Raw genomic sequence first — 13,646 nt, 5'->3', positions numbered from 1 at the left:
GGGACCCCCGGGGTGGGCGACGAGGGGCTCAGGTAGAACACTTGGATCCCGGAGCTCTGCAGGTCCGGGAGAACCTCCTCCACGGCCACCCGGAGCTCTGGGGGACACGGGGGGGACACGGCGGGTCACGGGGGGGCACTGGGGGGACAGGAGGGACAGGATGGGGGACATGAGGGACCCCAAACGGGCACCTGAGGGATCCCAAAATGGGCACATGCACAAACCTGTGCACAGACACAGGCACGTGTACAGGCACTGACACATGTGTGGACACAGGTACAGACACTGACACACGTGTGGATGCAGGTACAGACACTGACACACGTGTGGACACAGGTGCAGACACTGACACATGTGTGGACACAGCTACAGACCCCAACACACGTGTGGACACAGATACAGACCCCAACACACGTGTGGACACCGGGGCTGGCGAGGATGGCTGAGATCGGGGCTGGCCAGGACCAGGGTAACCTTGGTGGCCACATCCCCCCCATGTCCCAGTAGCCCCCCGAACGTCCCCTCCATCCCCTCTCACCGGGGCTGGCAAGGACCAGGGTGACCTTGGTGGCCACATCCCCCCGCATCCCCGTAGCCCCCCGAAGGTCCCCTCCACCCCCTCTCACCGGGGCTGGCGAGCACCCGGGTGGTCCCGGCGGCCTCCAGCGCGTGCCGCAGCGCCCGTCCCCGCGCGTTGGTGTTCACGCAGGCCATGGCACAGCCCAGCTTGGCCAGCGCCAGCCACGTCCACAGGTAGGTGGGCGAGTTGGGCAGGAACACGGCCACCGTGTCGCCGGGGCTGAGCCCCAGGCGCCGCCGCAGCGCCCGCGCCGCCCGGTTGCTCCTGAGATCCACGTCCTCGTAGGTGTAGAGCTCGTCCTGGAAGAGGAGCAGCGGCTGCCGCGGCCGCCGCCGCGCGTGGAGCAGGAACACGTCCAGGAGGGTCTCGGGGGGGCTGCGGGCGAAGCGGCGGCGGCAGCGCAGCGCCGACCTGGCCATGGTCACGAAGGCCACCAGGTCGTCCCAGAGGAACGGCGGGGCGAGCAGCGCGGCCAGCAGGGCCAGCCCGGCCAGCGCGGCCGGGAGCAGCCCCAGCAGCAGCGCCATGGCCACTGAGGGGTGGCCGGAGGTGGCCAAAGGTCCGCGGGGCCGGGCCGGGCGCACCTTTGGCCCCGGCGGGGCCGGGAGTTCGTTGCTCCTCGGGATTTATTTGCTTTGCTTTGCGCTCCCTCCTTCCTCTTTTGTGCCCGGGCTTGTTTGTTTTGGTTTTTTTTACCTCTCTCTCTCTTCCAGTTTTCGCGTTCCCGGTGCCGGGGTGTGGCTCCGCTACCTGCGGCTCCGCGGGCTCTGTCTCTCTGTCCCCTCTGTCTGTCCCCATAGCTGTCCCTCTGCCCCCTCTGTCCCCCTCCTGTCCCCTTCTTGTCCCTCTGTCCGGCCTGGGTCCTCTTTGCCCCCTCCTGTCCCTCGGTCTGGCTCCTGTCCCCCGGTCTGGCTCCTGGCCCCCTCCTGACCCTCTGTCCCTCTGTCTCCTTCTGTCCCTCTGTCCCCTTTGTCCCCCTTCTGTCCCCTCTGTCCCCCTTCTGCCCCTCTGCCTCCCTCCTGTCCCTCTGTCCCTCCGTCTCCCTCCCGTCCCTCTGTCCCTCCGTCTCCCTCCCGTCCCTCTGTCCAGCCTCTGTCCCCCCAAATGTCCCTCTGTCTGTCTGCCCCTCAGTCTGTCCGTCCTGGCCACTCGGGTCTCTCCGCTGAGGGGGTCGGGCAGTCACACGTGGGATGTCACACACGGTCCCCGAAGCACCTGTGGGGTCACACGAGGTCCCCCGGGGGGTGTCACACGTGGGACGTCACGCACAGACCCCGGAGCGGGGTCACGCGAGGTCCCTTTTGAGGCGTCACACCCCGACCCCAAAAGGGGGGGGAGAGGAGCGGGGCCGCCACACCCCCACACCCACGCGCGTGACACACTCGGGGCACGGAGTCCCCGGGCGAGTGTCCCCTGCGCTTCCCAAACGCCACAAGGAGCCAAGACCCCCCCTCTTGCCCCCCGGCCCTACGGCGGGACACGGGGGGGGGCACAAACGAGCCCGTACGTGGAGAGGGGGGAGACCCAAAAAGAGGGCGAGGTCCCACCGAGATTCGAACTCGGATCGCTGGATTCAGAGTCCAGAGTGCTCACCATTACACCATGGGACCGCCTCGCGCCGCCCCCTCCGCCCGGCCCAGACCCCTCCGCGCCGCTCCCTCCGCCACGAAAAAGAGACCCCGCGGTTGTTCCCCCCCCCCCGGGAGAGGAGGGGGGAAAACGGGGATGGGACCCCCCGGGATGCGCCGGGAGCGGGAAAAGGGGAACCCGCCCGAACAGGGACTTGAACCCTGGACCCTCAGATTAAAAGTCTGATGCTCTACCGACTGAGCTATCCGGGCTCCTGCGGGGGGCGGCCGCCGGCGGCGGTTTGGGCTGAAATCCCGCAGTTTTGGGCAAAATCCCGAGGGTTCCGGGAGAAATCCCGGAGTTTTGGGCAGAAAACATTCCGGGGGGAAATGATTCCTCTGGGGTTGTGGCGGGGGAGGGATTTCGGGGCGTGTTGCAAAATGCAATTATTTATTATTGTAATAAATAATAATGATAAATAATGCATAGTGAATATCTGATTATATTCGATATTATATATAATTTATAGTATAATATATACTCTAACACAATATATAACATAATATATAATGTATAGATAAAAGATAAACCTAGTATATTTTATATATTTTTTATCATTATATTTATGATAATAACTAATAAAATAACAGGATATATTTAATATATGATTTTATTAGATATTATATATAATTTATAGTTTAATATATACTCTAATACAATACATAACATAATACACAATGTATTATAATATATAAAATATAACCCTAATCTATTATAGGATTCCCACTTCCCTTTTTCAAGGTCCAACCCTTTCGGAAAAAGCCAATCAGGGCTTTCAGGCGCCATAAAAATATAAAATCTGAGGACAAAGTTCTTCCCAACCTGACTCCGGAGGAACCTTCGGGTCCTTCCTGCTCCGGTAAGAAATTCCTGGTCGGAAAAATCCGTGAATTCACTTCTAGAAATTGATTCATCCAGAATAAATTGATTTTTTTACTGGGAGTAAATTGATATTTTTTAACTGGAGTAAATTGATTTTTTTTTTTAAGTGGAATAAATGGAATAAAATGAAACACCCGGGACTTTCTTTTCCTTGAGAACCCCAATCCCTCCATCCATAAATTCCTGGACATTTTTCCCTGTTATTTCATCCCTTGATTCTCTTGTTCTTTTCCGTGGAATGTGTGCAGGGGCCGAAGGAATTCCGGGAGATTCCGGGACATCGATGGATTCCCGGGTCTGGTGGTTGACGCTGCTCCCAGTCCTGACATTCCAACAGGGATCCCACCTGGCCACAGGTGAAGACAATTCCATTTGGGATATATCTGGGATATATTTGGGACGTATTGCCAAAATTCCTTCAAAAACCTTGGAAAAGCTTCTTTATCCAGAGGGTTTGATCGGGGCTGGAAGAGGATCCCCAGGGAATTGGTTTTCCCCCATTTTTCCATGGTTTTTCCAACCAAAACGATCAAAGGTTCGAAACACCAGAGGGATAAATCCCGGAATCTCAAATCCCGCGAGCGTTCCGTGTCGTTTTCCCAGTTCTCCTCCGGGTTCCTCTCCCACTGACATGGTTGCGTTGGTTGCCTGACATTAATTCCATGAAAACCCGACGCGGATAAACCGGGAACAAACCCCCGTTTTGTCCCGAAACAGGTCGGTCGGTGGCTTCTCCTGGAATTCCCGTCGTCGGGATCGTCGGGATCGTCGGGGATCGGGTTGTCCTGCCCTGCCGGGTGACCCCGGAGCCCATTCCCGAGGTTTTCTCCGTCCGCTGGGTGTTCCACGACGGCTCCCGACGGATCCCCGTGGGCGGTTTCGACGGGAAGAGCCGGGAGGAGGAGTGGGACGGGAGGTTCCGGGGCCGGGCGGAGTTTTTCCCCAGGGAATTCCGGGCCGGGAACGTGTCCCTGGGATTGAGGAACGTCGGGATCTCCGACCGAGGGTTCTACACCTGCCACGTGTCAGCCCAGGACGTGTCCCGGGAGGCGTCGGTGGAGCTGGAAGTGGCAGGTGGGAATTCTGGGATCATTTTATTTCTTTAAAAAAAAAAAAAAATGGGGCAAAATTTTTATGGTTATTTTATTTTGGTGCATTTTTATGCGTTTGAATATTTTTATATTATTTTATATTTTTATGTTCTATGGTTTTTATATTTTATTTTTTTATATTTGATATTTTTGTGTCATATATTTATTTTCTATAAATATGAAAATATAGGTGTATAATGAAATATAGGTATATAATACGTAATATATAAATACATAGTGTACAATATACACTCTTTAACTATAATGTAAAAATATATAATATAGTATATAGTATATAATATATAAAATACATATTAAATGCATAATAATATATATTAACAATATATTTAATAATATATAATTAATATATTAATAGATATTAATAGATATTAATTTTTATATATAGATATTAAATAGTAAATAGTAAATATATAATATAGTAATTATAATTCCCACATTTTCCCAAATCCTGGCAAATCCCACTCCCGACTTCCTCCTAAACCAACCTCCCCCCTCCCTCTCCCAGATTCTCCCTGGAATCCCTCATTCCCTTGGAATCCCTTCCACTCCTTCCCCTTTAATTCCCTCCCGTCCCTCCTTAAATCCAAGGAAAAAACCTTCCAACACCTTCAAACCCTTAAAACCCTTTTCCAAGGAAACCCAATTCCCCCCAGATCCCAATTTCCCGCTGTTTGGAAGGGAAACCCTCCCGTTTTTCCGCAGCCGTCGGCGACGTTCCCACCATCGTCGTGAACTCCCGGAAAAGGGACCTCGGCCTCTCCTGCCGAGCCTCGGGCTGGTTCCCCAATCCCGAAATCCTTTGGCTGGACGGCCAAGGGAAGCTCCGGGAGGGATTTTCCAGCCCCAGGACGACGCCGGAGCCGTCGGGGCTGTTCCGGGTCGATGCTTCCGTGACCCTCCCGCCCGGATCCGACCTGGAGGTTTCCTGCAGGATCCTCAACCCCCGGCTCAACGTCTCCAGGGAATCCCGGATCCGCATCTCGGGTGGGTCCAGGATCACCCCTGGGATCGGCTCCGTTCCCAGGATCTGTGCTGGGAGAAATATAGATATTTATTTATATATTTATGTAATTATTATTTATATATTATTTATATTATATAATAGATTTATTATTATTTATATATTATTATTCATATATTTATATATATTTATTTATATATTTATATAATTTATATATTTATTTATTATATTGGGAGAAATTTATATATTTATTTATAAATATATATATATTTATATATTACATATTTACTCCTTAAATCCACGGTGGAATATTTCATCCTTAATTTAATCCTAATATTTAATAATGATTCATATATTTATATATTTTTATATTTATTTTTATTTATTTGTTATTATTTATATAAACAATATTTATATATTTATAATATTTATATATTATATAATATTTATAAATATATAAATATTTATTTATTATTTTATTACATATATTTATAAATATATAATATTTATATATTATATATTTACTCCTTAAATCCACGGTGGAATATTTAATCCTTAATTTAATCCTAATATTTAATAATTTAATTCATACTTAATATTTAATCATTTATATGCAACCTTTGGGTCCAAAATAAAACTCTCTAATTATTAACACACTTTGAAAATCGTTAATATAAAATAATTAATGGAGTGTTGCTCCTTTTCCCAGATGTTTTCCTCCCTTCCGTCTCCTCCTGGCTCATCGGTTTCCTGGTGCTTTTGGGCCTCAACCTGCTCCTGATTTCTGCTGTGTTTTGCCTCCTGAGGAGTAAGTGTTGGGAAAATCCTGGGGGAAAAAAAAAATCCCCTGGAATAAAAATAATTTGGAGCTCGTTTCTGTGCAAAAAAACATGGGATAAAAGGGCTTTTTTTCCCCACTTTTTTTAACCAGGGAGCAACAAGAAAAATGCCAGTGCAGGTGAGTGATGAGGAATTAAGGTGAATTATTTATATTAATTATATTAATCATATTATTTGTATTTATTATGGCTATTTTGGATGAATTTCCCTTGTTTTGCAGTGAAAGTGAAGCTGGAAAGGGAAGAAGGTAAAAAATCCCTCAGGAAACGGGAAATGTCCAGCGTCAAATATTAGGAAAGTTCCCAAATCGGGAATTTTGGGAGCCAAAATTCCGTGTCCTCTCTTTTCCAGAAAAAAAGAAGGTGAAGTCGTTGTTGGGTAAGAGATTCCCTTTTTCCTTCCCTTCCCTTCCCTTCCCTTCCCTTCCCTTCCCTTCCCTTCCCTTCCCACATTAATAATAAATATTAACAAATATTAACAATATCTATTATTAAATATTAATGTTATTCCCAATTATTCCCTCGATTCCACGTCCGGAATCTCCAGACGGAGAGAAAGCCAAGAAACGAGCGGGTAAATCCCATTCCCATAAAACATTCCTTGGGAAAACAATCCTCGGTTTAATCAAGTTCATCTTAATTAAAAGTGATTAATTAACCCCCAGGGATGATCCAGTCACAGCTTTTTCCTCTTCCGTGGGATTTCATGGAATCACTTAGGCAGGAAAAGACCCCCAAAATCCCAAAATCCAAGCCCAAATCTTCCACCGAATTCCACTGGGACTTTTTCGGGATCAAAACTTTTTCTTCTCCTTCCCCTTTTCCACCTTTTTAGCAAAAACCTGCAATTCCCTCAGTCCTGGAATTTAACAGAATTCCCAGAAGGAATAACTGGCATAATTCCAATGTCTTTCCCATGGATATTTTCCTTTTTTTTTCCTCTGGAATTTTCTCCTCCCTCAATTTCTGCCCCTTTTTTTTTTTTCCAGCCAAGATCCACTTCAAGAAACGCTTCGGTAAGGGGGTTGGTTTACATAAATTTGCATAAATTTACATAACACTGTGCTCTGGGTCATCTTTAGAAACAATAGGATGAGAATTCCTGTTAATATCCATGTTTTCCCTGGATTTATAGTTAATGAATGCAGTGAAATATCAATTTATGGGGAGGAATATCCTTGTTTTCCACTCCCAGGAGTTGTTCCCATTGGGAAAACTGGCAAAAAATGGGGAAAGAATGGAAAAAAGGGGAAAAACTGGCAAAAAATGGGGAAAACTGGGGAAAGATAGGAAATCCAAACAAAAATACCTGGAATATCTTTTTCTTGCAGGTCGACTGAAGGCAGAGCTGGGTGAGTGAAAAAGATGGGATTGTGGAAATTCCTGGGATTTGGGGATTAAATGGGATTTTTGGGAGATCCAAAGGGTTTTCCCAGTCCGGAGAGGACCAGATTCCACCAAAAAACCTGGAATGCAGCGACGTCTGTTGTTTTTCCATAGATTTCTGGGAAGCCCGGAGCCACGCAGGTGAGCTGGAAAAATGGGAATGTGCCTTGGATGGCAGGAATGGAGAAGGGATGGGGATGTTGGGAATGGTGGAAAAAGGGAGTCCTGGGAGGCGTCCGAGGCCGGGATGGGATCAGGATGCAATTCCCGAGAGGATGGATGGGAAGAGGGAGAGGGATTTGTGTCCTGGGAAATCCCAGGATGGGAGAGATCCGGGGGGAGGCCTTGGGGGCCTTTCCAACCTCAGCCAACTCGGGGATCCAGGGATTTGGGAATTCTGGGATTTGGGGATTCTGGGACTTGGGAATTCAGGGTTTCCGTGGCTCCTTCTCCTCCTGCTGTCCCGCAGTTCCCGTATCCTGGAATGCCCCGGAGCGGATCCTGGAGCTCCCGAGCGGGGAGAGCGACGCGTCCGCTCCCACATTCCCGGTGCGCGTGGGGCGGGAAGGCTTCGGGAGCGGGAAGCACTACTGGGAGCTGGAGCTGGGCCGGGAGCAGGACTGGGCGCTGGGAGTGCTGCTGGAAAACGCGGGATGCGAGGCCCGGCCCGTTCCCAGCCGGGATTCCTGGGCTCTGCGCCGATCCCAGGGAGAGATTCTCTCCAGCGCCGGCGCCCGCGGGCTCGGGAAGCTCCGCTGGAGCGGCTCCGCCCTCGGCGTCTTCCTGGACCTGGATTGGGAGTGCCTGGAATTCTACGACGTGGAGACCGCGGAGCTCGTGGAGAGGCTGGGTCTGAGCACCGCGGGGAATTCCCAGGGGATGTTCTTCCCGTTTGTGTCCCGGGGGGAAGGGGTCGGGATCCGCCCGGTGCCGATCCCGGTCCCGCTAAAGGGACTTTGAGCAGGGATGGGGGAAAAGGGGGGAGAAAATGATGGAAATGGGAATGGGAAGGAACGTGAGGGTGTGGGAGGGGGAAAAAGAGGGAAAGGAGGGGGAAAGGGGCTGGTTTTCCCTGGATAAAACCCCCATTTGGGACTGGTTTTCCCTGGAAAAAAAAAAACGTCTGAGACTGGCTTTTCCTGGGAAAAAAAAAAAGAAATGGAATAAAAGGTTTTTGAAGGGAAATGTTGTTGGTTTGGGAATTCTTAGGACGTTTGGGCCCATTGGGGAATTCCTAGCAGGAAAAGGATGGGAAGGAGAGGTTATTTGGTCCCCAAATGTGCTGGAATTTGGGTGGGAAGAGCCTGGAGCAGGAGCTTGATCCCGGCTCCATCAGGTGGAATGAACAAGGGGGGTGGGAGCTCCCTTGGATGCAATTCCCAGCAGAATCTCCAGATCTGGGATTTGAGTCGTGCTCTGGGTTCCCTTGGGAATTTTGGGATTTCCTGTTGTCCATCCTCGTCTCCAGAGGAGAAAATAATTGGGATAGGAAATGGAAAAAAATTGGAAAACTTTAATTTTTAATTTAATTTATTATTCAAGAAATTATTTTACATTTTTATTAATTTATTAATTTTATTAGTTTATTAATTACAAATTCATTAATTATCGCAAATTATAAATATGATAATCTATTGATATTTACATAATTTATTATTTTAATTATTAACCCCCCACGGAGCGAATTCCCAACCCCTTCCCGTCGGAGCCGGGGCTGAAAAACGGGAAGAGATTCCCAGAAAACCTCAAGGGAAGCGACGCCAGGAGACTCTTCCCTTCCACGTCGAAGAAGGAGAGGCTGCGGGATTCCTGATCCAGGAAAACCCCGAGCACTGGGCAGGGCCCGGAATTCCGGCCCCCGGGAATGCTGAATTCCCCCCGGGAATAGCCGAGGCCGAGAACCTGCTCCCGCTCCCGCGGCAGCACCATCCCGTCGCTCCGCAGGGAATCCCGGATTTCCTCAGCCAGCACCCCCAGCTCCCAGCCGGATCCGTCCCCGACTTCCACTTCCCAGTAGTGCTTCCCTTGGGAAAAGGATTCCTGGGCCAGGACGACGGGTTTGGGGTGGAGCTGCTCGGAGCAGGAAACGATCCGGGATCGGTCCCGGAGGGAGAGTTCGGGATGTTTGCAGAGCTCGTCCAGGGTCAGCGGGACTGGGAGAGGGGGAAAGCCGAGGATTTCCAGGGAATTAGGGAAAAGTGGTTATGGAAAGTGATAGAAAAATGATATAAAATTTGGGGGGTTGTGGATAATTTAATGTGAAAATGGAGGAAGAGAAGGAGAGGAAGAGGAAGAGGAAGAGAAGAGGAAGGGGGAGAGGGAGAGGGAGAGGGAGAGGAAGAGGAAGGGGAAGGGGAAGGGAAGAGGAAGAGGAAGGGGAAGGGGAGAGGGAGAGGAAGAGGAAGAGGAAGGGGAAGGGGAAGGCCCTGACTCACCCACGTTTCTCTGGGCACGTCTGAAATCTGCAGGGAAATGAACGACTAATTAATGCTAATTGATTAATTACCGCGGCAGGAGCAGCTCATTTGCATGATTTTTGCATAATCGGGGGCGGGGTTTGGGAATTTCGGGGTTCGGGACCAACTCACCCAGTTGGGCCTGGATTTGTTCTGGAAGGAGAGAAATTCCATCACCGTCCTGCTGGAAAAGGGGCACCTGGGCCGGGTGGGGCACCTGTGACACCTGAGCCAGGTGTGGCACCTGTCACCTGTGTCACCTGTGTCACCTGTGTCACCTGTTCCAGGTGTGTCACCAGTCCCAGGTGTGTCACCTGTGACACCTGAGCCAGGTGTGTCACCTGTCACCTGTCACCTGTGTCACCTGTGTCACCTGTGTCACCTGTCCCAGGTGTGTCACCTCTCACCAGTGTCACCTGTCCCAGGTGTGTCACTGGCCCCAGCCCTCAAAGTGGCCCCAATTTCCCCCCGAAAGTGCTTCTTTTTTTTTCCGGAGCCCCAAAAACCCGAAATTCCCGAAATTCCCCAAGCTGTGGAATTTTCTCACCGATTTTTGTTGTCATCTCCTGGTTTTCTACGAGGAAAGAAAAGGAAATCAGGATTTGGGAAGGGGAAAGGAGGGGAATTCTGGGAATTTGGGGATGGAAAGGTTAAAAGGTAGAGAAATATATTTAAAATTATGTGTATGACATATAAAAATACACAAAATCATATTTAATATATTAAAATGTATTAAAATAGATTATATTTAAAATACGATATAAAAATATATTTAAAATATTCTACAATACATCTAAAATACATGAAAAAATATATTTTTATATTTAGTGACTTGATATAAAAATATATTCTATATTATTAATAGTTAATGTTAATGAATATAACAATTAATAATTATGAATTAATTATTAATCATAAATATTAATAATTACCAAATCAATATATACTTACTGTTAACAGTATTAATAAATTAATAATAATATAATTTATATTCTTAAAGAATTGAAATAATTCTAATTCTACCTACGACACATATTATTATATAAAATGTAATTAATTCTGGAGGAATAATCCAGGATTTTTTACCCTTCTGGAATTTCTCCTGCACTTCCTCTGGAAAACAAAGGGAGAAAATGAGGAAAATGGGGGGAAATTCAGGACAACCCCCCCCCCCAAGTCTATGAAATCATCAGAATGACTCCAACAGTCTCAGTCCAACAAACCCTCAGTCCCGAGCTCAGCCCTTACCCAGCTCCATCTTGAATTCCTCGATGTCTGAAAGGAATCGGGTTCAAATATTAAAAATCACTTTTTTTTCCCTTTTTTACTCCCTTTTCCCCCAAAATACACCGAATTTTTCCCATTTTTCCGACACTTTCACCGGGTCTTTTTTTTAACAGTCGCTGAATTCCCGGGCTCAGGTTAATTTTAATTTGATTTTCTCGCCGGATTTGATGCATTTTTTTTTTTAATTTGTTAAAGAAATTTGAAGGCAGAAATCGCCGAGAAAAAAAAATCACTTTTTTTTTTCCACTCACCCTCCTGAATTTGCTTCTGGGCGTTTCCTGGGAAAAGAGGAACATTTTAGAGCACAAAAAATAATTTTAAAATTAATTTAAATTAATTTTAAATTAATTTTAAATTAATTAATTTAATTAATTTAAAATTATAAATTTAATTAATTAATTTAAAAATCAGTTTTAAGGACCGTTTTCTGCTTCTCTTTTTTTTGTATTTATTTATTTACATGTTTTATTTCTATTTTTAGAAGCCCGAGGTTTAATTTCGTTAATTAGTTAATTGAATGGTTTGACTCACTTTCCTGATCCGTCGCCTTTTGGTTGGCTGTGGGAAAACAGGGAAAGGGGAATGTTGGTTCACTCGAGATTTTTCCAAGGAAGGTTTTCCTGGGAAGGGGGAAAAGGGGGGAAAAGGGGGAAAAAAGAGGAAAATGGGAAAAGGGAAAAAAGGAGGGAAAGGGAAAGAAAGGATAAAAAGGGAAGGGGGGGAAAGGGAAAAGAAGGGAAAGGGAAGGAAATGAAGGAACTTACTCCGGATTTTATAAACAGCTGCCAGGACCAGGAATATTCCAAAGAGCAGGATCATCACAAAAGCCGGGAGCCAGGGGGAGATGGTCGGGAAGAAACTCTCTGGAAAACAATCCAGGGGCTCCGTTATTCCCTCGGAATATCACCCTGGCCATGGAATCGCGGGATGGTTGGGTTGGGAGGGACCTTCTTCCAAAGCCCCTTTCCACAGGCTGGGAATCTTCCCGTGGGGAATGTCCTGATGAGATTTGGGGACACACCTGGAGTGGAGGGAATTTGGATCCCCAAACCCGGAATTTTTCATCCCTAAAACCGGGAATTGATTGATTATCCCACTAAAAATTGGGATTCCCGGGAAAAGCAGCACCAGATCCCTGTTTTCCCCCCCTCACCCGCGATGACGACGGAGGATTCCGTGGATGTTTTCCCGAGGTTGTCGACGATCCTGCAGGACACGGCGTTCCCAAATCCCGGTTTGAGGACGATGGAGCTCCCGGCATTCCCGGATGTGTCCGTGCCCAGGGGATTCCCGGTGATATTCCTGCCTTTCCCGTCCACCCACAGCACCTCGACTTCGGAAAGGAGCCGCTCCGAGAGGCACTTGAGGCGGATTCCGGAGTCTTCCAATCCGTCCAGGACGAGCAGCGGGTCATGGATGCTCCCTATGGATGAGGAGGACACAGGAGCTCCAGAATAATATTCCGATTTTCCCCCCTCTCCAAGGCAGCTGGAATTATTGGGATGAAGATTCCAGGTCCTTCCTGCCAGGTGGGAATAAAGCAAAAAAAGCCAAAAATTCCCTCCCCCCCAAAAAAATCCCAAATTAACTTCCCTCGCTTCCCCCGATGGAATCATTTGGAAGCTCGAATCCCAAAGAATTCCAGAAGCTCTCTGGGGATCCTCAGGGTCTTTTCCAAGCTCAACAAATCCATGAAATCCCATAAAATTACCCGTTGTGGGGTGGAGTCCGGAGAAGGCGACGAGGGGGACTATCCGGATCCAGGGCCCCATTCCTGTGGGGAAAGGAAAAATTCCAGGTGGGAATGGGAAATCCATGGGATTGGGTCCTGCTCCTGAGTTCTGGAGCAGATGGATCTGCTCCAACAAACTGTTCCCGGGTTTTGGAAGTTGTTCTGTGGGTTCCTTTCCTGGATTTAGAGGGAATGGAAAAGGGAAAAAAGGGGGAAAGGGAGAAAAATGGGAAAGGGGGGAAAAAAAGGGGGAAAAAGGAAAAGGAGGGAAAAAAAGGGAAAACAGGGAAAACTCCTGGGAATTCCCTTTTTCCAGGGTGTCCTTTTCCTCAGCAGCAATTCCCAGGAAAACGAGGCCATCCTGGAAACTTTGGGGGTTTTTTTATCCACAGGTTTTTTGGGGATTTTTTTTCCCATTTTGGCCCTTTTTCAATCCTTTCTCCCTCCCCCCATAACATCATGGTGCCAAAATTCCTTTCAGTTTCCCGAGGGGATAAAAGAGAATTCCCAAATATTTCAGGGCAAATCCCAAAATGCTGGAAAAGCAACGCGAGGGAAGAGAAAGCGACGGAAATCCCACGGGAAAAGAAGGAAGAGGAAAAACTTGGGAGCTCCGGGAATTATAAACAAACAGAAAACGGGAATTTATGGGAAATATAAAATGGAAATAGGATAAAATTCCCTGAAAAAGGTGGGAAATCGCGTGGAAAAAGGGAAAACCAACCTGGTTTTCCAGCAGCACCCGCAGGATCTCCAGAAAATCCCCCGGGACTGAAACCTGT

General features: G+C 47.8%; 2 protein-coding genes and 2 non-coding genes across 7 annotated transcripts; 1 reads left to right on the top strand and 3 right to left on the bottom strand.

Annotated features, from left to right (window-relative positions):
- Positions 1-2,118: 2,118 nt before the first annotated feature.
- Positions 2,119-2,190, bottom strand: TRNAQ-CUG. The gene has a single exon. It is a non-coding gene; the product is annotated as a tRNA-Gln (tRNA).
- Positions 2,191-2,348: 158 nt separating this feature from the next.
- Positions 2,349-2,421, bottom strand: TRNAK-UUU. The gene has a single exon. It is a non-coding gene; the product is annotated as a tRNA-Lys (tRNA).
- Positions 2,422-3,598: 1,177 nt separating this feature from the next.
- On the top strand, positions 3,599-6,414 carry LOC113963010 (butyrophilin subfamily 3 member A3-like). The gene is made up of 6 exons (XM_027673806.1): positions 3,599-3,626; positions 3,809-4,165; positions 4,906-5,187; positions 5,874-5,972; positions 6,096-6,122; positions 6,225-6,414. Exons 1-6 carry the CDS (start codon positions 3,599-3,601, stop codon positions 6,296-6,298), a joined length of 867 nt encoding a protein of 288 aa, XP_027529607.1. The 3' UTR covers positions 6,299-6,414.
- Positions 6,415-8,985: 2,571 nt separating this feature from the next.
- LOC113963011 (butyrophilin-like protein 9) lies at positions 8,986-13,642 on the bottom strand. Of its 4 annotated transcripts, XM_027673810.1 has the most exons (13): positions 13,589-13,642; positions 12,844-12,906; positions 12,461-12,555; positions 12,286-12,338; positions 11,897-11,995; positions 11,664-11,690; positions 11,384-11,410; positions 11,094-11,120; positions 10,932-10,958; positions 10,393-10,419; positions 9,978-9,998; positions 9,825-9,851; positions 8,986-9,542 (listed from the first exon to the last, which is right to left on the bottom strand). In XM_027673810.1, the coding sequence occupies exons 3-13, from the start codon at positions 12,544-12,546 to the stop codon at positions 9,055-9,057; spliced, it is 909 nt and encodes a 302-aa protein (XP_027529611.1). In that variant the 5' UTR covers positions 12,547-12,555; positions 12,844-12,906; positions 13,589-13,642; the 3' UTR covers positions 8,986-9,054. The 4 variants fall into 4 exon arrangements, with proteins under 4 accessions (XP_027529611.1, XP_027529608.1, XP_027529609.1 ...); XM_027673807.1 differs by having other exon boundaries at positions 12,286-12,555; positions 13,589-13,640; XM_027673808.1 differs by lacking the exon at positions 11,384-11,410 and having other exon boundaries at positions 12,286-12,555; positions 13,589-13,640.
- Between the last annotated feature and the right edge of the window lie 4 nt (positions 13,643-13,646).

Source organism: Neopelma chrysocephalum, unplaced genomic scaffold (assembly GCF_003984885.1).
Source record: "Neopelma chrysocephalum unplaced genomic scaffold, ASM398488v2 Primary Assembly neopelma1_187398, whole genome shotgun sequence".
NCBI classification, from domain to species: domain Eukaryota; kingdom Metazoa; phylum Chordata; class Aves; order Passeriformes; family Pipridae; genus Neopelma; species Neopelma chrysocephalum.
This window is presented reverse-complemented; position numbering and strand designations above follow the sequence as displayed.